Source organism: Myxine glutinosa, chromosome 2 (genome assembly GCF_964187855.1).
Source record: "Myxine glutinosa chromosome 2, kmMyxGlut1.1, whole genome shotgun sequence".
Taxonomy (NCBI): domain Eukaryota; kingdom Metazoa; phylum Chordata; class Myxini; order Myxiniformes; family Myxinidae; genus Myxine; species Myxine glutinosa.
This window is the reverse complement of record NC_136262.1, coordinates 230964215-230986680: the sequence shown is the minus strand read 5'-3', so window position 1 is coordinate 230986680 and position 22466 is coordinate 230964215. Positions and strand designations below refer to the sequence as shown.

The 22466-nt window shown below is 44.4% G+C and overlaps 1 protein-coding gene across 1 annotated transcript in view; it reads right to left on the bottom strand.

The window, feature by feature from the left end:
- LOC137420755 (E3 ubiquitin-protein ligase NEDD4-like) overlaps nt 1–22466 on the bottom strand; it is a 144264-nt gene that overhangs the window by 106285 nt on the left and 15513 nt on the right. Inside the window, exons 2-6 of the mRNA XM_078772343.1 lie at nt 12703–12776; nt 12416–12497; nt 7003–7041; nt 4880–4933; nt 4637–4687 (exon numbers count right to left, since the gene is read on the bottom strand). Of these exons, the coding sequence (XP_078628469.1) occupies nt 4637–4687; nt 4880–4933; nt 7003–7041; nt 12416–12497; nt 12703–12776 (300 nt within the window). The remainder of the gene's footprint in view (nt 1–4636; nt 4688–4879; nt 4934–7002; nt 7042–12415; nt 12498–12702; nt 12777–22466) is intronic.

Sequence of the window (22466 nt, the reverse complement as noted above, 5' to 3'; positions counted from 1 at the left end):
AGACAGACGACAAAGAGAGAAAGAGAGACAGACAGACGACAAAGAGAGAAAGAGAGACAGACAGACGACAAAGAGAGAAAGAGAGACAGACAGACGACAAAGAGAGAAAGAGAGACAGACAGACGACAAAGAGAGAAAGAGAGACAGACAGACGACAAAGAGAGAAAGAGAGACAGACAGACGACAAAGAGAGAAAGAGAGACAGACAGACGACAAAGAGAGAAAGAGAGACAGACAGACGACAAAGAGAGAAAGAGAGACAGACAGACGACAAAGAGAGAAAGAGAGACAGACAGACGACAAAGAGAGACAGACAGACGACAAAGAGAGACAGACAGACGACAAAGAGAGACAGACAGACGACAAAGAGAGACAGACAGACGACAAAGAGAGACAGACAGACGACAAAGAAAGAGAGACAGACGACAAAGAGAGACAGACGACAAAGAGAGACAGACAGACGACAAAGAGACAGACGACAAAGAGAGACAGACGACAAAGAGAGACAGACGACAAAGAGAGACAGACAGACGACAAAGAGAGAAAGAGAGACAGACAGACGACAAAGAGAGAAAGAGAGACAGACAGACGACAAAGAGAGAAAGAGAGACAGACAGACGACAAAGAGAGAAAGAGAGACAGACAGACGACAAAGAGAGAAAGAGAGACAGACAGACGACAAAGAGAGAAAGAGAGACAGACAGACTACAAAGAGAGAAAGAGAGACAGACAGACGACAAAGAGAGAAAGAGAGACAGACAGACGACAAAGAGAGAAAGAGAGACAGACAGACGACAAAGAGAGAAAGAGAGACAGACAGACGACAAAGAGAGAAAGAGAGACAGACAGACGACAAAGAGAGAAAGAGAGACAGACAGACGACAAATAGAGAAAGAGAGACAGACAGACGACAAAGAGAGAAAGAGAGACAGACAGACGACAAAGAGAGAAAGAGAGACAGACAGACGACAAAGAGAGAAAGAGAGACAGACAGACAAAGAGAGAAAGAGAGACAGACAGACGACAAAGAGAGAAAGAGAGACAGACAGACGACAAAGAGAGAAAGAGAGACAGACAGACGACAAAGAGAGAAAGAGAGACAGACAGACGACAAAGAGAGAAAGAGAGACAGACAGACGACAAAGAGAGAAAGAGAGACAGACAGACGACAAAGAGAGAAAGAGAGACAGACAGACGACAAAGAGAGAAAGAGAGACAGACAGACGACAAAGAGAGAAAGAGAGACAGACAGACGACAAAGAGAGAAAGAGAGACAGACAGACGACAAAGAGAGAAAGAGAGACAGACAGACGACAAAGAGAGAAAGAGAGACAGACAGACGACAAAGAGAGAAAGAGAGACAGACAGACGACAAAGAGAGACAGACAGACGACAAAGAGAGACAGACAGACGACAAAGAGAGACAGACAGACGACAAAGAGAGACAGACAAAAGACAAAGAGAGACAGACGACAAAGAGAGACAGACAGACGACAAAGAGAGACAGACAGACGACAAAGAGAGACAGACAGACGACAAAGAGAGACAGACAGACGACAAAGAGAGACAGACAGACGACAAAGAGAGACAGACAGACGACAAAGAGAGAAAGAGAGACAGACAGACGACAAAGAGAGAAAGAGAGACAGACAGACGACAAAGAGAGAAAGAGAGACAGACAGACGACAAAGAGAGAAAGAGAGACAGACAGACGACAAAGAGAGAAAGAGAGACAGACAGACGACAAAGAGAGAAAGAGAGACAGACAGACGACAAAGAGAGAAAGAGAGACAGACAGACGACAAAGAGAGAAAGAGAGACAGACAGACGACAAAGAGAGAAAGAGAGACAGACAGACGACAAAGAGAGAAAGAGAGACAGACAGACGACAAAGAGAGAAAGAGAGACAGACAGACGACAAAGAGAGAAAGAGAGACAGACAGACGACAAAGAGAGAAAGAGAGACAGACAGACGACAAAGAGAGAAAGAGAGACAGACGACAAAGAGAGAAAGAGAGACAGACAGACGACAAAGAGAGAAAGAGAGACAGACAGACGACAAAGAGAGAAAGAGAGACAGACAGACGACAAAGAGAGAAAGAGAGACAGACAGACGACAAAGAGAGAAAGAGAGACAGACAGACGACAAAGAGAGAAAGAGAGACAGACAGACGACAAAGAGAGAAAGAGAGACAGACAGACGACAAAGAGAGAAAGAGAGACAGACAGACGACAAAGAGAGAAAGAGAGACAGACAGACGACAAAGAGAGAAAGAGAGACAGACAGACGACAAAGAGAGAAAGAGAGACAGACAGACGACAAAGAGAGACAGACAGACGACAAAGAGAGACAGACAGACGACAAAGAGAGACAGACAGACGACAAAGAGAGACAGACAGACGACAAAGAAAGAGAGACAGACGACAAAGAGAGACAGACGACAAAGAGAGACAGACAGACGACAAAGAGACAGACGACAAAGAGAGACAGACGACAAAGAGAGACAGACGACAAAGAGAGACAGACGACAAAGAGAGACAGACAGACGACAAAGAGAGAAAGAGAGACAGACAGACGACAAAGAGAGAAAGAGAGACAGACAGACGACAAAGAGAGAAAGAGAGACAGACAGACGACAAAGAGAGAAAGAGAGACAGACAGACGACAAAGAGAGAAAGAGAGACAGACAGACGACAAAGAGAGAAAGAGAGACAGACAGACTACAAAGAGAGAAAGAGAGACAGACAGACGACAAAGAGAGAAAGAGAGACAGACAGACGACAAAGAGAGAAAGAGAGACAGACAGACGACAAAGAGAGAAAGAGAGACAGACAGACGACAAAGAGAGAAAGAGAGACAGACAGACGACAAAGAGAGAAAGAGAGACAGACAGACGACAAATAGAGAAAGAGAGACAGACAGACGACAAAGAGAGAAAGAGAGACAGACAGACGACAAAGAGAGAAAGAGAGACAGACAGACGACAAAGAGAGAAAGAGAGACAGACAGACGACAAAGAGAGAAAGAGAGACAGACAGACGACAAAGAGAGAAAGAGAGACAGACAGACGACAAAGAGAGAAAGAGAGACAGACAGACGACAAAGAGAGAAAGAGAGACAGACAGACGACAAAGAGAGAAAGAGAGACAGACAGACGACAAAGAGAGAAAGAGAGACAGACAGACGACAAAGAGAGAAAGAGAGACAGACAGACGACAAAGAGAGAAAGAGAGACAGACAGACGACAAAGAGAGAAAGAGAGACAGACAGACGACAAAGAGAGAAAGAGAGACAGACAGACGACAAAGAGAGAAAGAGAGACAGACAGACGACAAAGAGAGAAAGAGAGACAGACAGACGACAAAGAGAGAAAGAGAGACAGACAGACACGGAGACAGACAGACACGGAGACAGACAGACACGGAGACAGACAGACACGGAGACAGACAGACACGGAGACAGACAGACACGGAGACAGACAGACACGGAGACAGACAGACACGGAGACAGACAGACACGGAGACAGACAGACACGGAGACAGACAGACACGGAGACAGACAGACACGGAGACAGACAGACACGGAGACAGACAGACACGGAGACAGACAGACACGGAGACAGACAGACACGGAGACAGACAGACACGGAGAAAGACAGACACGGAGAAAGACAGACACGGAGAAAGACAGACACGGAGAAAGACAGACACGGAGAAAGACAGACACGGAGAAAGACAGACACGGAGAAAGACAGACACGGAGAAAGACAGACACGGAGAAAGACAGACACGGAGAAAGACAGACACGGAGAAAGACAGACACGGAGAAAGACAGACACGGAGAAAGACAGACACGGAGAAAGACAGACACGGAGAAAGACAGACACGGAGAAAGACAGACACGGAGAAAGACAGACACGGAGAAAGACAGACACGGAGAAAGACAGACACGGAGAAAGACAGACACGGAGACAGACAGACACGGAGACAGACAGACACGGAGACAGACAGACACGGAGACAGACAGACACGGAGACAGACAGACACGGAGACAGACAGACACGGAGACAGACAGACACGGAGACAGACAGACACGGAGACAGACAGACACGGAGACAGACAGACACGGAGACAGACAGACACGGAGACAGACAGACACGGAGACAGACAGACACGGAGACAGACAGACACGGAGACAGACAGACACGGAGACAGACAGACACGGAGACAGACAGACACGGAGACAGACAGACATGGAGACAGACAGACATGGAGACAGACAAACAGGGAGACAGACAAACAGGGAGACAGACAAACAGGGAGACAGACAAACAGGGAGACAGACAAACAGGGAGACAGACAAACAGGGAGACAGACAAACAGAGACAGACAAACAGACAGACAAACAGAGACAGACGTAGCCATACAAACAGGGACATACAAACAGAGACATACAAACAGAGACATACAAACAGAGACATACAAACAGAGACATACAAACAGAGACACACAAACAAAGTCAATTACAATATCCCTTCCGTTTCTTTTTCAAAAAGCTTTGGGATAACGACACCATCACATGTCATCACTCATCACCATACAAATAGGTTTGGGTTGGTTAAAAGTGGAAACTTACTGGCAGGTTCAGCAACGAAATGTCAATTTGCCCAAGAAAGTCATCACGAGTCTGCAAAACAACCGAAACCAAAAACTATTCTCCACCACAGCACTTCAAGAAAGCAAAGGGACAAATCAGCAGTCAATGTGCAGGGTGAGTGAGGTATTTATATTAAAGAACTGCAAACAATTCTACATGTTTAACAAAACATTTAATGTCAAACTTTATCATTGGTATTTGCAGCAGCACAAGAATACGTACCAACCGATTTTCATCAAACACCTCAAAAAGAACTCTGTGGCTTTGAGGATTAACCTGCAAAAGAGACGAGATGAAGCAGGACACGTCAACCATGCGGCGGGGGTTAGTAGCACCAAGTGAGTGTGAAGTGTAAGTATTGGTGTTATAGCTCGATGCCAAAACTGTGACATATGTCAACAGTTTCAACGCTCACATACACAATCAATTTCACTCCATGAAGTCATCTTGTAGATTGTTGAAAAGCTACCGAAAGACATCATTTCAATTATTTAGCAGTTCCGTCAGTAAAAGCAAATTGCAGAGAGGATCTTTTTGACCAGTTCAAATGATCGGAGCTGGAATGGTGGGGTGAGAGGTTGAAGGTAACCCTTGTATTGCCCCACCTCCCACCCCCACGACGGTCAAGTGAGTTTTTTTTTTTTGTTTTTTTTCTTTTTTTTGTATACTAAATCGAGGCTCGTGAAAGAGCTGACATTTACTTCACAAACAAATCAACCAGACAAACAAAATATATAAAAAGAGGGAGCGGAAGACAAGAGAATGGGAAGCACACAAACACTTGAGAGCACACAACATTTGAGAGCAGGGAGATGTTTGGGAGGGAGAGGGCTCGGGGGGAGGAGGCGTGGGAAGGGATGGGGGCGTGGGAAGGGGTGGGGGGGGGGGGGGTGGGGGGTGGGAGAAGTATAAAACACAAGGACACCAAGGACTTCCAGGTCAGAAGTTGGTATTTCAAAAAGTGGAATTGGGGTGAAATTATCGGGGATAGAAAAGATCAAGGTTTTGGATGGGGGAAGATAAGAGATGGTGGTGAACAGCTGTTTTAAAGACGTGGAGGGTGGAGTGGGATTGAAGAGAGTGAGGGAGTTTGTTCCAGAGGCGGGAGAAAAGAGGAATGAAGGAGCGAAGGTGAGCAGAGAGTCTTGATTTTGGCAGTTTAACCATAAGAGGGTTGCAGGCAGATCTTGTGCGACCTGTAGGAATATTTGCGGGACAGAGCCCAGAGAGAGCTGGGGGGGGCAAGGCCAGAGAGGAGTCGGTAGAAGACGGAAAGACCACCAACTTGCCTGCGGTGAGTGAGTGAAAGGCCCTTGGAGTTAGCTTCATCGCGGGAGATTCCAATGATTCTGAATGCTTTGCTTTCAACAGCGTGAAGACGAGCTAGGTGTGAGGCAGGAGCACCAGCCCAGAGGGGAGAGCAGTATTCCATTGAGCTGCGGATGAAAGCCTTGTACGTGGTGAGGAGCCCAGGTGTGCCAAGGAAGGACTTCGCACGACGGAGGATGCCCAGTCGGCGACTGGCTTTGGAGGCCAGATTTGAAATGTGGTTTTCCCAGGAAAGATCATGGCAGATAGTGAGACCCAAAAGTTTGAGTGACAGAACTTCTTGGAGAGGATTATTCAGAAAGTAGATGGGAGGGTTGTCCAGTCGGTCTTTTCGGCTGGCAGTTAAAGTTGCATCTTAGAAAGGTTCAACCTCTTGGCCTATAGCTTGGCATCAAACACTTACCCAACCTTCTCTTTATGAAAGGGAAGCTCCCAGGACTTTTTTTTAGGAAGATAAAAAATTGCGCATCTTTGCCAATGGATAAAATCAACACGATGTTGATAGACGTAAGCTCACCACCATGGGAAGCAAGAAGTTGACGTTTCGGGCATTAACACTTCATCCTATTTTGCTCTATTGAAGGGTTACGCCCAAAGCGTCAGCATACCTAAATGTCCTGTTGATTTAATCCACTTGTCTAACTGTCCGCCGATGCAGATAGACACCAGCCTTCACTTGCAAGACTAGTTCTTTGTTAAACACCGTTGCCAGTCTTGCAAAGCCCAATCAACAGGACTAGAGAAATAAACTCACTGAACCAGGTAAACGACTAAACGTCTGTGTACAAAATGTAATTTTTTCAGAATTGCAGGAGTCTCAAACCTGTTTATTATTATTTAATTATTTTAATTTAAGTTCACATTTCACTATTTAAAAATAATAATAATAATAAAGTTTCACAAATCAGGCAACTTTATCTTCAAAGCAGAAAACGAAACCTTGATAAACTGCTTTAGAGATAATGGCAGAAAACAAAAACATAGCTGCTACAACATTGCCACAATATAATACTTACTCGGAGATGAAAAGTTTCATGCCAGTGTGGGTTCAAAGTCTGAGGTTGGGAGGAAGGGGTGAGTCAAAAAGCAGAAACAGGAACAAGTTGAAAGATGCATGTGATGTTGGAGTGGCAGTAGTCAGGCAGCTCAGCAGCATATTTATCGAAAATGGGGAACGGCTTGACAAAAGCGCCATTTTTATTTTGGTGGTCCATTAGACCATGTACAATAGATTTAGGACTGGAGGCAAGAAATATACAGTGTTCTTCACCTTTTTATTGGACAAAAACCAAGGACAAAAACCAATTATGTATATATTTTCAACAAGGAGGCTAACTTTTATTTCATTACATGCAGTGATATTTGTAAAACTTATGCATGCCTGCATAATAAATCTTACGCTTCCATGTAATTATAATTAGTAATATAATACTGAGTGTTTATACAAATGTGTTATACTTGTGACTCGCGCACCTCTCATATATCTAACATGTACGCAACTACAAGGATGTAATGACAATATCGCTTTAGAACAGACAACATGTTGTTCAAAGTAATTTGTCCAGCAATTTATGTATTTACGATTTTAGTCTAACTCCAATAGCTGATGATTTATTTGCATAAATGTATTGCTCGATATTATGCTGTGCGAGTCGTATTTGCGCAAAAGTCAAGCACTGTATATGTCTTGCCTCCGGTCCTAATTCGATTGCATATGGTCCAATGAACCACTAAAATAAAAAGGGTACTTTTGTAAAGTCGTTCCCCCAAAAATTGCTAAGCTGCCTAACTACAGAGGAAAACTGCATGTACGAGCAAATATTCTCGAGACACAAAGATACTGCACATTATCCCTTGTGAAAAACAAACTGATGCAACAAGAACGAATCATCGGGTTAAGGACAGGTCATCAAAACACCAAGTAAAAATCAAAGGCAGAGAGAGCTCCAGGGTCTTCCTTGTAGTGGGGCGGCTTAGCCCAAATATTCAAAAGAATTGTGCATTTTGTGATACAAGCACCAAATTTGGCACAAATGTACATTAATATGTTGCGAACATTTTCAGATATTGGGCCACTTGAAATTCCGTAATTTTTTTTTTCAAATTTTTTCAAATTTCGTAATTTCAAATTTTTCGGGTGACACCGTCACAATTTCGGTCTTCGAGGCCGGCCGATAGGCAAAGTGTGACCGGAAGGGACGAGGTTCTCCTGACCACGTGGCCCTCGATCTGGGAAGCGAGAGGCGTTCCATTAGTGGACGCGCCCCTCACGCCCGACTTTTGGGCGGCCCCGGCAGGCCGTTTGTTTTGACGTTCCGTGACAGGCCCCGCACCCCCACCTCCGGGCCGACCGGAAGCTTGTGCTGAGTACATCATACCTGAACAACTCAGTGAGGCAGAACACAGCAGTGCACACCAGGGTGACCCCTTCAGTGCATAAACCAATTAACCTGTCCACTGCAGGGCATATAGAAATGAAGTTATTTTCTGCATATAATAATAATATAAGTTCAGTTCTATATAACAATTTCTGTTATCACCACTACCACTACAACTACCACTACTACAAGCTTTGTCTGGAATTTTGTGGACTAACAGACAAACAGACATACAGACAAGCTGGGATCAAAACATTACCTCCTTCCACCATTGAGTGTAGAGGTAAACATCATGGAAATTATATCATGCCCTAGATTTAATTCATGCTTACCCGTGTATTTGCTTCACTGGTTCACAAGGTCTTTTGCATACATGTAATTCAGACTCTCGTCTTCATTGCTGACCACACAATGTTCGCAACATATTAATGTACATTTGTGCCAAATTTGGTGCTTGTATCACAAAATGCACAATTCTTTTGAATATTTGGGCTAAGCCGCCCCACTATATCGGCCGGCCTCGAAGACCGAAATTGTGACGGTGTCACCCGAAAAATTTGAAATTACGAAATTTGAAAAAATTTGAAAAAATAAATTACGGAATTTCAAGTGGCCCAATATCTGAAAATGTTCGCAACATATTAATGTACATTTGTGCCAAATTTGGTGCTTGTATCACAAAATGCACAACAGGTTTGCTATGCTTCTACACTATTGTGTAAAGTGTTATGATTGGAAAAAGAATGAGGCAGGAAATAATTATTTTATATCACGACTGCAAAATTACTTTTGTTCGCTTCCACCTACATTCACTTTATATAAAGAACCACCTTTGGAGGCCATTTTCCTCTGCAGAGTAGGGGTCGGCCTTTTTTGGGCACCTTGCTCCCCTTTTGGAAGCAATGTTTTGTGGCGGGATGTCCTTCCTGCCACCAACCCTGTTAGTCGCCTCTTGCGACACACAGGGAATTACCAGTGAACTGGTACTCAATTTGCCGACCTCGGAAGGATGAACAGGCTGAGTCAACCCCCCTGGTGTTAATTCAACGATCGACCGGGATTCGAACCCAGGATCCTAGGATCCCACGCCAGCACCCTAACCGCTAAGCCAACACCAGGCTCCCTCTTTATATAATGGTTAAAATATAATGCGCTTAAACTAGTCGCAAGGCAGGTAGGTACGCACACTCACCTCCGAGCTGCCTAGCATAGGTTTGAAACCCGACCCAGCTACAAAATGTCATCCTGGGTTGGCCATGGTCGGCCCAGCTATGGACTGTCGTACTGGTGTTTTGCAAGCAGGAAGATTGATCAACGTGTGTGCCCTCCCTTGGATGGACGTTAAACCCGGCGTCCCATATACCAGCATTAGTTGGTGGACGTCAAACATCCCATGCCATCCTCCGCAGAGAGCAGTTTCTCTTCAATTCAAAATGACCTTCTTAGCCAATTCATAATCAGCAAGTCACAAATATCCACGATAGCACTTTACATGCTGAGTTGAGGATATTAATGCCCTATACATTGACATTTTCTTCTCTTGTATGCAGCGCATGATGCAAGTAGCATAATTGCTATGGAACGTGGCTGTAGCACTGATGGTGTCCTCACCAGGTATGCAAGGACAGGAATTTCGAGTATGGCCAGAATGCTGGGAATAATGCAGTTACTCTTCAGGAAAAGGCCCTAAGCAATCTATAATTAGTGTAACAAAATGGATGGTTAAAGCATCCATTCTGAGTCTGGGAGGTCGGCGGTTCGAACTGCGGCCCAATCATACCAATAACTTTAATAATGGTACTTGACGGTTCCTTGCTTCACACCAGCATTTAAGAGGATAGAGTATGGACAAACAACCATTGGATAGTAACCATTGAATGAAATGAATGAATGAATGATCGTTTTAAGGCCATTTTCCCCGCTATAGCGGGGGTTAGCCTTGCGGGCCCCATGACAATCATGGTTCCCTGTTTGTGGCAATGTTTTTATGGCCGGATGCCCTTCCTGATGCCAACCCTTGGTCACGCTCTTACGATGCGCAGGGATACTGTGTACCTATTCTAAATCGGGGTACACACCGTGATCATTCTTCCCAGCAAGCTGGTACTCAATTTGCCGACCTCGGAAGGATGACAGGCTGAACCAACCCCCCTGGGGTTAATTCAGCGATCGACCGGGATTCGAACCCAGGATCCTAGGATCCCAAGCCGGCACCTTAACCGCTAAGCCAACACCAGGCAACCATTGTGCAGGCTTAATGAGCCTAATAGTCTATTGCATTGAAGTTCTTTGTAAGGAAACATCTATTTATTTATTTAATATTCACCAACTAAATGCTCATATATGGGACAACACAGATCAACATTCATCGGAGTGGGGTGGCACACTGATGCATCTGATAGTAGATCATCAGGCCAACAATGGAACCAAGCTAAAAGGCAAGTGATCTGCATCCGAATTGGACAAGTTTGATGACAGAAATCATTTTTTAAAATTATAATTATTGGTAAATATTAAATAAATAAATAATCGCATCAATTATATCTTGTGTGTGAATAAATACTCTTTTACAGCAAATATGTTTGAAAAGGAAACCATTTTTATTTATCTGAAAAGGAAACTTTCCATTACTTAACCTGCCGTTAATACAGTGAACCGAAATTCAAATTGTCTTTTAAACAAAAGAATGGCAATTCCAAGATGGTTGTGTTGCTCAATGCAAATATGACTCACGGAAATATAGGAATACAAGAAATATCCGTGGATGAGAGGTGCCGGTTTCCTACCGTATCCTGGTAGTACAAGCGAGCAGAGGCAGTGTATTTAGAAAGCATACGCATATGCACACACTTCTCCTTTTAGCAATAGATGCAAATATCTAGTTCAATTTCTCTTGTGGCGCCAGAACCAAACAAACAATATATTTACAACCCTTGCAGCACCTGCAGCTCCCCCAACCCTCTCAACATGAATAGTAAATATCATTATTTTAAACTTACCCTGAACATTCACAAGTCCCAGATATGTCCTTCCCATCAGTATTCAGAAACACCGAATCCAGATACACAGTCCATTCACTGGTAGCGATCCGTCAGGGAGTTTGTGCAACACACATCCCTCCACTCGGGCCTTGAACCGACCCACATGGTCAGGATTTTGTAGTATGAGCAAACGCACATTCGGCGAGCATAGAAAGTTTTCCACGTCTTTTGTTGTGCAAAGGCACAGCCCTTTTTCTTAGGTACTTTTCAAAGTATTTTCGACTTCCTTTAGACTTTAGAGCTTGGTGAGTCATTTTAGGTAACAGTCATCATCCCGGACACATGATATGCTTTCTTTCGCCCCAAACTCGGAAGTTTCTTGGTGTTTCTGCACATCTCCACCAAGCATTCTGGGGCGGATTATGTCATTTTGAAAGTCGCATGTTGTGTCTAGGATTAATATAAATGCAAATAACTTTTATTTTATTGCAATATAAATTGCTTTTCTTCATATAGTGGCTATCATTGTAATCTTAGGATCATCATGCTCTCAAGCCGTTCGAGTGATGGTGAAAATGAGGTGGCATCGTTTTCAATTATGTACATAAACACACATTTTAAGGCAAGATGGACACATTTTTGCCATTTCATAGTTTTGTGATGATAAAAACATGGCCCTTGCTAATGTTAAATTAGAAGTGGCTGTGTGATGCTGATATTTCCTCTAGCCACCCTGATCAAGAAGTTGACCCACACCCTCTGAAAGGTCTGGGCAGAAATCCTGAGCAGCTTCATGGTTAAAGTACAGATACTCCATCCAAAGAATCCTCTCTAGCTTTTCTGGATGACATGTAGCAACATGAGGTCTTAAGAAGTGGAAACACCGGTTTACAAACAACCGCTATTGCTGGGATATTATTAGAAGAAAGGAAATGGTGGTACTTGTTTTCAATGGATCAGAAATGCAGAAGATTTTGCTGTAATATTTCAAAATGGATCCATTTGCAATGAAAATGCAATGATAAAGCACAAACATGCCATTGCAAACAAATAGGAAATAATTGACAAACCCTCTTTATGGTCTTTGTGTGCAGAGCTTCAATCGCCTGGTACAAGTTGTTATCATACAGAGTGATCTTCACGTAAGGGTCACTGAGGAAAAAAGGAAATCCAATGAATAAATAAATAAAAGAACATGCACTAGCCCACCACATTGTGCATCCGAATATCCACATCATATTCGGCATTTATGCTCAGGCCATGTACTGGCACACATGATTGAGAATCATGATGCAATACACCTACAAAACTTCAGCAACAAGACAGAAGGATATTCAAGGATAAAGAGAGTACTCGCCTTGCTCCAAAGATGTCTTTTTTGGCAAGATTGGTACCGCAGAGTACCTGGATTTGCAAAACTTTTGACCCTGCCTGCAAAACATTAAAACAAAGGACAAAACTGAGAAAGATTGAAATGTCTTCAAAACGCACACGTAAACAAAAGAAAGCCATGGGAAGTCAAGAAACATACCAACATGAATAAATGCACAGTAGTCTATGGCCAGGCCTGGCAGGACAGCCTTGAGATATATACACTCCCCTCCGAGCTATATAGTCTGGGTTTGAATCTTGACCCAACTATAAACTGTCATCTTGGCGTTTCATAGGCTGGGGGAGGCATCAATGTGTGTGCCGACCCTCGGATGGACGTTAAACTGGGTGTCCTGTCGACCGGCATTCGTTGGTGGATGTTAGAGATGGGTGGCGTCGTGAAGAGCATGTGAGCTATCCCTGGCACCCTGAATACATTAGATTCCTTCCCTGCTGGGAAGGCAATGGCAAACCACCCAGTATAACCCTTGCCAATAAACCGCTTCGACAGCAATAACACTGTGTAGACTGCAGAGTATGCTACATCTCATCTCCCATTTATCAGTCAATGGCCAGGGTGGCAAATAATTTCACAAATTCCAACATCAGAAAACTTTCCTTAAGCTTCTTTTGCTCCACTGCACTCACATTATTTAACAACCGGCCTGTAGTTTGGCCCAGGCGTTAAACAATTTCACTTATACTTAAAGGCCATCTTGTTAAATGTAGCAATCTCATTACCTCCGCCATCAAAGGTGGATGGAGGTTATGTTTTCACCCCTGTCTGTCTGTCCGTTTGTGAACAAAACATCTCAAAAAGTTGTGGACGGATTTGGACGAAACTTGGTGGACCGGTTGGGTGTCTGACAAGGACGATTCGATTCGATTTTGGTAAAGATCTGAATATGGATTCAAATATGAGAATTATTTAATTTTTTAAGTGATTCTTCACCATTGGGAGATCGGGCCAAAAACGATACATAGCAGGATATCTCAAAAAGTTGTGGACGGATTTGGACGAAACTTGTTGGACAAGTTGTGTGTGTGTGACAAGAATTGATTCAATTTTGGTGAAGATCCAGATCCGGATCCAGCTAGTAGAATTTTTTGAAGTGATTCTTCACCATTGAGTGATATGGCCAACCAGGCAGAGGTATGCTTTCCACTGAGTGCCGTTTTAGTTTCATTACAATTTCACGAACACATAATAAAAAAAAAGAAATCTATTATATTTATTGCGATTCATTGCGAAATCATTTATTTGACATTAAAAAAATTTTTTTTAATGAAAAACATAAAAGTAAACAGTTACACAATTGCTTACTCAGGCCACATTACGCAACTTTTTGTGCTGTTAATGAGCTGTACAGAAAATGTGGCCAGCAAGCAAACTCTTTGGCACAAATAAAAGTTCTGGGATAACCTTTATAATCAGCAGTCTTGTCCAAGTAGGTCAAATCTTATCAAGGCTAATTAACAAACCAAATAGAGCCTTGTGGCAAATAAACAAACAGAATATTTTGGGCACAGTTTACCATTGAGCTCACGAACGGTTTTAAACCAACCCGTATGCTACAAAATGATGAGTAATTTTTTTTTTTTTTTTTTGCAACCATTGTGTCAAAAGGAAGGCAATGTACTATGATCCAAACGAGAAATAGAGTAATTAAACAAGGTCACAAACACAAAATTTAATTTCAAGCAAGGACATCAGCTTGCTGAATTAAGCCATGACTAATCCATAATAAAACTAGAATGGCACTCTGGAGAGAGCATACCTCTGCCAGGCTGAACAGGTTACGTTTTGTATCCCACCTATAGGCCGGATGGATCCAGATTCAGACCTGAACCAAAATCTCGAATTGGCTTGTTCTTGTTAACTAACCAACTCGACCTTATGTCTCCCACAACTTTATGAATATAATGGTGAATAATCACTTTGAAAATTAAAATATTCTCATATCCAGATCCAGATCTTCACCAAAATCAAATCAATTTGTCCTCGTCACACACCCAACCTACACCAAGGTTTTTCCGAATCCATCCATAACTTATGAGATATCGCGATAGATATTTCAATGGTGAAGAATAACAAAACAAGTACAAAAAGTTTTAATTAAAACAAAAGCCGCGTCGATGTTACACAATGCCTAGATGCAGCTGTGCCTATAACGTCGATGTTATAGGCACAGGACATTCCTATTGATTCGATTACTTAATGTTATTTTTGTGCAAAGTGAAAATATATCTCGGCAATTTCCCGTGTGTGGCGACGAATTTTTAATATATCTCGGCATTTTCCCATCTGTTATTTCAGGCGGTGTATGACTGACCATGCCGCGATTTTAAAAAAAAATATCTCGGCAATTTCCCATATGTGGCGACACGTGAACGAAGCTATGCTCCTCTCTCCACATTATTGTGACGACGTATAAATTAAATATTTCATCGTGACGATTGTCATCAAATGGACGAATTTTTAATATATCTCGGCATTTTCCCGTCTGTTATTTCGGGTGGTGTATGGCTGACCATGCCGCGATTTAAAATATATATATATATATCTCAATGGACTTGAAGTTACAGGCCTTTGAGAATTCATTTCGTTCTATAAAGGGCAACTTTCATCGGATTTTCTTCCCGTTTTTTTCAACCGAGTCTAAAACTATGTTAGCGACTGTGAAAAATGAAATGATATATCGAATTTGATTTGAAAGAAAACTGTGAGAGAGCAAGACACCACGGGCCTACAAAACAGGCCTCAAAGCTATGCGAGTTAATAAAATGGTGGATATTTGTTTATATGAAGCCTCTCCCAGAATGGGTGGAGCTATGGTTCCCAGAATGGGTGGAGCTTTGAGGTTTTGTCTTCTCTGCAAGAACAAGAACAAGAAGAACAACAACAACAACAGCAGAGGGCACTCTATGACCAGCGTCTGCGACGCGGCTAAAAATTCTCAGGTATCGATCCGAATCCTGATCTTCACCAAATTCGAATCAATTCAACCTCGTCACACACACACATTGTACACAATGTTTTGTCCAAATGCATTATCAACTTTTTGAGATATCCTGAACACAGACAGAAAGATAGACAGACTGGGGTAAAAAGATAATTTTTGGATGGCGGAGGTTATTACTTGTGTTACATATTTATGTGAATGTATGTGAATTACTATTCAGGGCTTTGCTTATCAATGTGTAGTCGATTAAAGGCTGTTGTGATTAAAGGGTCAGGAGCCCTTCTGAGGAAAAGGAGACCGGAAACGGAAGAAGAAAAGACACGAGGTCCTGGAGACGCGACGATTCTTCTTCTTCCTCACCAAGCTCGGACACGAGCGGTATCGATTGAGCAACGTAAGAGAATCGGCGTTTCAAAGCCCGTCTGGCGAGAGGAGTTACCGGGACGTGTAACTACCCTTTGACACGTCAAGTCACTGTGGGTTCGTGCACGGAACCAAGCAGCTGGCACAGTTCGCCTCGCCGTCTACAAGGCCGCGTACGGGTCGCACCTTGGGCCGCGTGCGCTGGGCAAGCCGCGTGTTGCTTTGCCTGCTTTACATTACCCGCTTTGCTTGGCCAGGAGGTGCGCGCTGCAGCCGTTGTTCCCGGTACGGGACGTGCCCGGTGAAAGCACGTCAGGAAGGGTCCGTTCAACCGCCCACGTGCGGAGATCGAACTACAGGAGTACGGAGACATTGTGAGAGACATTGACCACGGAGGGAGTCGGGAGTGGGGCTCACATGAGGAATGTATAAGATGGCCATCTTAGAGTTAATGTAGATGAGTTTACATCTTTGTACTATTGATTGCTGATTGTTGATTGCTCGGGGAATATATCCTTGATTATTCCGGATCCTTGGTGTGGGGTTTTTTCTTGGTTGGAATTCATATTGATTGCGTTACGAAAGCGCATACATAATAAATCTTTCTGGCGGAGTTCCTCTCACGGTCCGGGGGTCACCGAGACCAGGTAGTCACCGGGAGGACCACGTAACACTTGTGTATAGTATGATGACGGCTCATCGGCTGAGATAAAGGTGAAATGATCATCATGATCATGGCGTCGTGAAGATGGTATGGGTAGTGGTGGGGATTGTTCTCATCATGATCGAGGTGAAAATAATAGTTTTATTAAACGGAATTTTATTCTGAGGTAGTTTCCTTCTCAATGACCATGTGACCGACCTTCATAATAACTTTTTTTATAAAGATGCTGTTGCACATCATTTAGAGACAATACATTGATTGTAAAATACCCAGTGCTCATTATTTCAAAGAATGTTGTCAAATTAATACATTATTTCATATAAGCTAAGAGGTAGTTTAACACTGCGGCACTGCACCCCATAAGGATGTGAACAGCCAAACCCCGATATAGATTATAGAGATCCCAATACCCCTCTCCCCCACACAACCCTCCCTAAAATTACCCCCACCCCCTTATTGTACTCCCAATAAAAATTAAAAAACCACCTTTAGAGGCCATTTTTCCCCGCAAGCGGGGGTTGGCCTTTTTCGGGAACTGTGATTGTTGTTGTTTTTCGGTCCCCTTTTTGAAGCAATGTTTTACGGCCGGATGCCCTTCCTGACGCCAACCCTTTTTGCCGCCTTTAACGACAAGCAGGGAATTACCAGTGAACTGGTACTCAATTTGCCAACCTCGGAAGGATGACAGGCTGAGTCAACCCCCCTGGCGTTAATTCAGCGATTGACCGGGATTCGAACCCAGGATCCTAGGATCCTAAGCCTGCACCCTAGCCGCTAGCCCAACACCAGGCTTGCTAGCCCAACACTCCCAATCATGTGTGCTAAATTTGCATGCAATCACGGAAGTCGTTGCAAAGAACTCCACACCAAAATTACAATCCCCACCACTCCCCACACCATCTCTGCGGTTTTTCACGAGTTTTGATTTTCCCTTATGAATCCTCTTCCCCCACCCAAAACCTTGATCTCTTCTACCCCCGTTAATTCACCCCAAATCCACTTTTTCTTTTTTAAATACCGACTTTTTTCTTTCCTGAAGTTCCAGCAGTGTCCATATGTTTTATACTTTCCCACCACACCCCACCCCCCCCTCCCCCCCCCCCCCCCCCCCCCGCCTTCCCATGCCTCCTCCCCCCCAAGCCTTCTCCCTCCCACAGATCTTCCGTTGTCCCTGTTCTCTGCTGTTGTACTTGTGTGCTTCCCTCTCTCTCCCCATCTTGTCTCCCGCTCCCTTTTTTGTGTGTCGTTTTTTTTTGTGATTGATGTTAGCTCTTACACGAGCCTCGATCTTGGATACAAAAAAAAGAAGAAAAAAAAGAAAAGAATCATGAACCACTGGGAACCTAAGCCCCTTTTCCCATGAAAAATGCCCCCATATTTGTGGATTCGACATTTGTGGCATTTTCCAGGAACGAATCCTCCATGAAGGCCAGGGTCCGACAGTATTGCTAAAAGTTGAAGCGCGTGTGTGTGTGTGTGTGTGTGTGTGTGTGTGTGTGTGTGTGTGTGTGTGTGTGTGTGTGTGTGTGTGTGTGTGTGTGTTTTGTTTTATTTTTAGTGCGGCTGCCAATTGTATTAATATGAAACGATATGAAATCAACACCTCAGTCTCATCCACAGATATTTCTCCTATTTCCCTGTATTTTTCTGTGAGTCTGATTTGCATTCAGGAAAAGAACATCTATGGTTAACCATCTTGAAAATGCCACTCTTTCGTCTAAATGCTGAAAACTATGTTCAAAAGACCACATGAATCACAGATGTTGCGCTAAAAATGGCAGGTTAAACGTGCCTGGCGAGGCAAACCGATTTGCTGGAAACATGCACAGCACACGTGCAAAATGCCTCATTTAGCATTCTTATGTTACTTTGGAAGTCCCGTATTACAGGATAGACTGCACGCAACGGAATGAAACACAATGCAACCGGGCCTCGGTCTCGCTACCAGCAAAACAATTCTCTACCTTGGCAACTACAAATGGCAAACAATCTTTATTAGTGAGCAGGTATACACCTAATCGGATTATCAAGGTACTTTTGAAATAGCTCATACATTGTTCAAATGTCTGTGTTACGGATTGTGGTTATGAGTATTGCTGTTGGTTCGAAGTATTCTAGATATTATGCTTAGTGACTTAAGGGAACGGGCTGTTGTGAGTAAAATATTTAAAAGCGCTCCTGGTGCAATGTGGAAAAAATCCGGATCGAGACCCGAAGAGGTGGAGCGAAGAAAAGGGAGGTGGGAGGAGATCGGAAAGAGACGTGGTGGTGGAGGCTCCGGGCCGAGCGCTCGACGTACAGTGCGAGGGAACCTTGCGTCCTTAAAAGGGAGTTCAGTCGATAAGAAATATCGCCGGAGTGCGGGGAGCCTGTGTCGCCGGGTACTCTCAGCAAGGTTCCGGAGGATCCAGACCTTGAGAACCCGGGTTGGAGCGAAAGCCGCCCGCCATTCTGGCCACGCGAGCACCCTGCAGGGAACAGGCTTTCGGCGTGTCGGCTGGGCATTACTCCCTGGTGGATTGCCGGGAACGGCCGTGCCAGAGAGGGGCACGTGCGAATTCTACGGAGGCTCGCGGGTTGAACCGCAACGTGTACATCGGAGCGAATCTTTGTGAGGTTCCTCTCCACCGCTGTGTTGCTGGGGGCTGAGCACGTGACCTCGGGGTCGTCTCGCTCGTCGACGCCTCAATTCGAATCTTTGTGAGGTTCCTCTCCACCGCTGTGCTGCTGGGGGCTGAGCACGTGACCTCGGGGTCGTCGCACTCGTCGACGCCTCAATTGACCATCGGGCCTCGACTCCCTGATCGCGGGAGCGCACAGAGACATTGGGACTTCGCCTTGGAGTGGAGCAGAGACATTGGGGGAGGTGCTGTGAGTGTGGGGTTGAGGGGCTTGATAAGGATATTATCGTAGGATTTGAAAGTAGGGGTGATTGCTCCATTGCTGTATGGCTCTTTGTGTGTGATTGCCCCATTGCTGTATGGCTTTCCGCATTGCGGTATGGCTCTTTGTGTGGGATTTATAATATATTATGGTTTGCTTATAACCGGGTGTGGTTGCATCATTTGACTCGACTGTTTCATTTGCTGGATCCAGTGAGGGATAAAAACATCTTTCTGCCGGGGACCCTCTCGGGGTCCGGAGGTCCACCGAGACCAGGGGTAAGGCGGGGGGGGGGGGGGGGGACCCCGTAACAGAAATTGGGGGCTCGTCCAAATTGATATTCGTGGCCTCGCAATTGGGTCTGCATCCGGGAGCTAAAAAAATTCCTAAATTTAGTCCGGGAAAGAATTCCCAAGTTTGGAACTTTTTCCAACATTCCCAAATTTTTTCCAAAAACAAACTACAACAACAACAAATATATATATATATATATACATATATATATATATATATATATATATATATATATATATATATATATATATATATATATATACTTTTGTTTTTGTTTGTTAGAAATTTATTGGGTGAAGGTTAACAGGTGTTACCAGTAGTCACTATGGCGTTTGACACAGAGAAGTTTACGGTGACCCCGAGTGAAGCACAGTTCAGAGCGTTAGTAAAATCGGACCTCTGGAAATTGGCCAAACATTTTAGCTTGGAGGTCCGAACTAATATGAGGAAGGCAGAGTTGCAGACAGTGGTGATACAATCTATGGTGGGATTAAAAGCATGGGAAGAGGTAGCCTGGGATTGGTTACCAGAAGAACAAGAAAATGTGGAGCTCCGGAAACTGGAGATGCAATTACGGAGCCAGGAAAGGGAAAAAGCACAGGAGCGAGAACTCCAGGAAAGGTTAGAAGAGAAACAAGCAGAAGAAAGGAGAGTGGAAAGAGAACTCCAGGAAAGGTTAAAAGTACTGGAAAGAACTCCAGGAGAGGTTAGAAGACAAAAAAAAAAAAAAACAGAGGAAAGGAGAGTGGAAAGAGACCTCGAAGCAGAGGAGAGAAGAGCCGAAAGGGAGTTAAAGGACCGTGAATTGGCACGTCAGCAGGAAATTAAAGTCAAGGAGCTGGAGTTAATAAGAGAATGGGGAGAGGTACCATCCCTGCTGACTGGGTCGACACCTAGTCAGAACACCTGGGATGTTATGTTGGCAGACATGTGAGGCTGGTCCCACCCTTCAATGAGAAGGAGGTAGCCATGTTCTTTCCACACTTTGAGAAAGTGGCTCGACAGTTAAAATGGCCTGAGGAGTACTGGTCCATACTAGTGCAAAGTGTTCTGGTGGGTAAAGCTCAAGAGATTTATTCGGCTTTACCGATTGACCAGTGTGCAGATTATGAGGTATTGAAGAAACATTCTCAAAGCCAATGAATTGGTCCCGGAGGCTTACCGGCAGAAATTCCGGAATGCCAGGAGGAGGGAGAGTGAGACCCATGTGGAGTTTGCCAGATTGAAAGAAACCATGTTTGATAGGTGGTGCGATTCGAAAGGAGTTGGGGAAGACTTCGAACTATTGCGACAATTGATCCTGGTGGAGGAATTCCAACAGTGTGTCCACGAGGACATTAAAATACACCTGGAGGAAAGGAAAGTACCAAAGTTGTATGAGGCAGCGACCATGGCAGATGACTATGCCTTAACCCACAGGATGGGGTTCCGCAACCCGAACTTCTCGCCTAGACTTAGCCAGGGGAGCTATGGTACGGCAGGGGCGGAGAACGAAAATTCATGGGGGCGGCCTCGAGAGGAAGACCACTCTGATAGCATGACTTCTAGAGGTCAGAAGTCAACGGTTTCGAGGCAGACGTATCCTCCGCGGGCCTCGAGGCAGACCACGAGGTTCTCCTCCGTGCCTACTTGTGTCCTGGTTTATGTCAAAAAGTGCTTGATGTCCCACTGTCATGCTTTGGGAAAGGAAAATCAGGAGCGGAGTCCGACTAGTACAACTCCGAATGCGATGGCAAACGTGAGAAATCGCCCGCAGAAGAGTTACCAACCATTTATTTATGAGGGGTTTGTCTCACTGGAGGGAGACGCGACTAACCCAAGACCTGTTAGGGTATTGAGGGACACAGGAGCACATCAATCCTTAATGCTTGAAGGCATTTTGCCATTGTCGGAGAGTACAGCAACTGGCGATAGTGTTCGGTTACAAGGGATCGGTGGCTGGGTTAGCGCTCCCCTTCATGCCATCAATCTAGAGTCTGATTTGGTGTCAGGACTGGTCACCGTGGGGTTACAAGCCACTCTTCCTGTAGAGGGAGTATCCGTTGTGGTTGGGAATGATTTGGCCAGGGGTCAAGTTTCTACTAACCTGATGGTTGTGAAAAAGTCCGATATGGGAAATACCACCACACCAGTCAGGGATGGAGGCAAAGTTGGCAAGCTTTTTGTAGGTGGACTGAACTTCAAAATAAAGGAAGAGGTTCTGGAGTCTACCTTCAACAAATATGGACTGCTTTTGGAAGTGCTGCTGATAAAAGACAGGGAGAGCCAAAAGTCAAGAGGGTTTGGCTTTGTCACATTTGAAAACTCAAAGGATGCCAGAAATGCAGAAAAGGATCTGAATAACCAGGAGTTGGAGGGTCGGACCATAACAGTAGGGAAGGCATTTCGTCGGCATCGAGGGGGCTACAGAAGAGGACAACTTGGCGGTAGTGTTGGTGGTGGCCACAGCCGATATTGCTATGGAGGCTCCCGGAGTTACGGCAGCTCCCGAAAGGACGACTATCAGGATAGCGGCCAAGAAGGAGACCATTATTCACGTGGCTACAGTGACAGGTGGTCCAACCGTGAACTTCACGTTCCTAA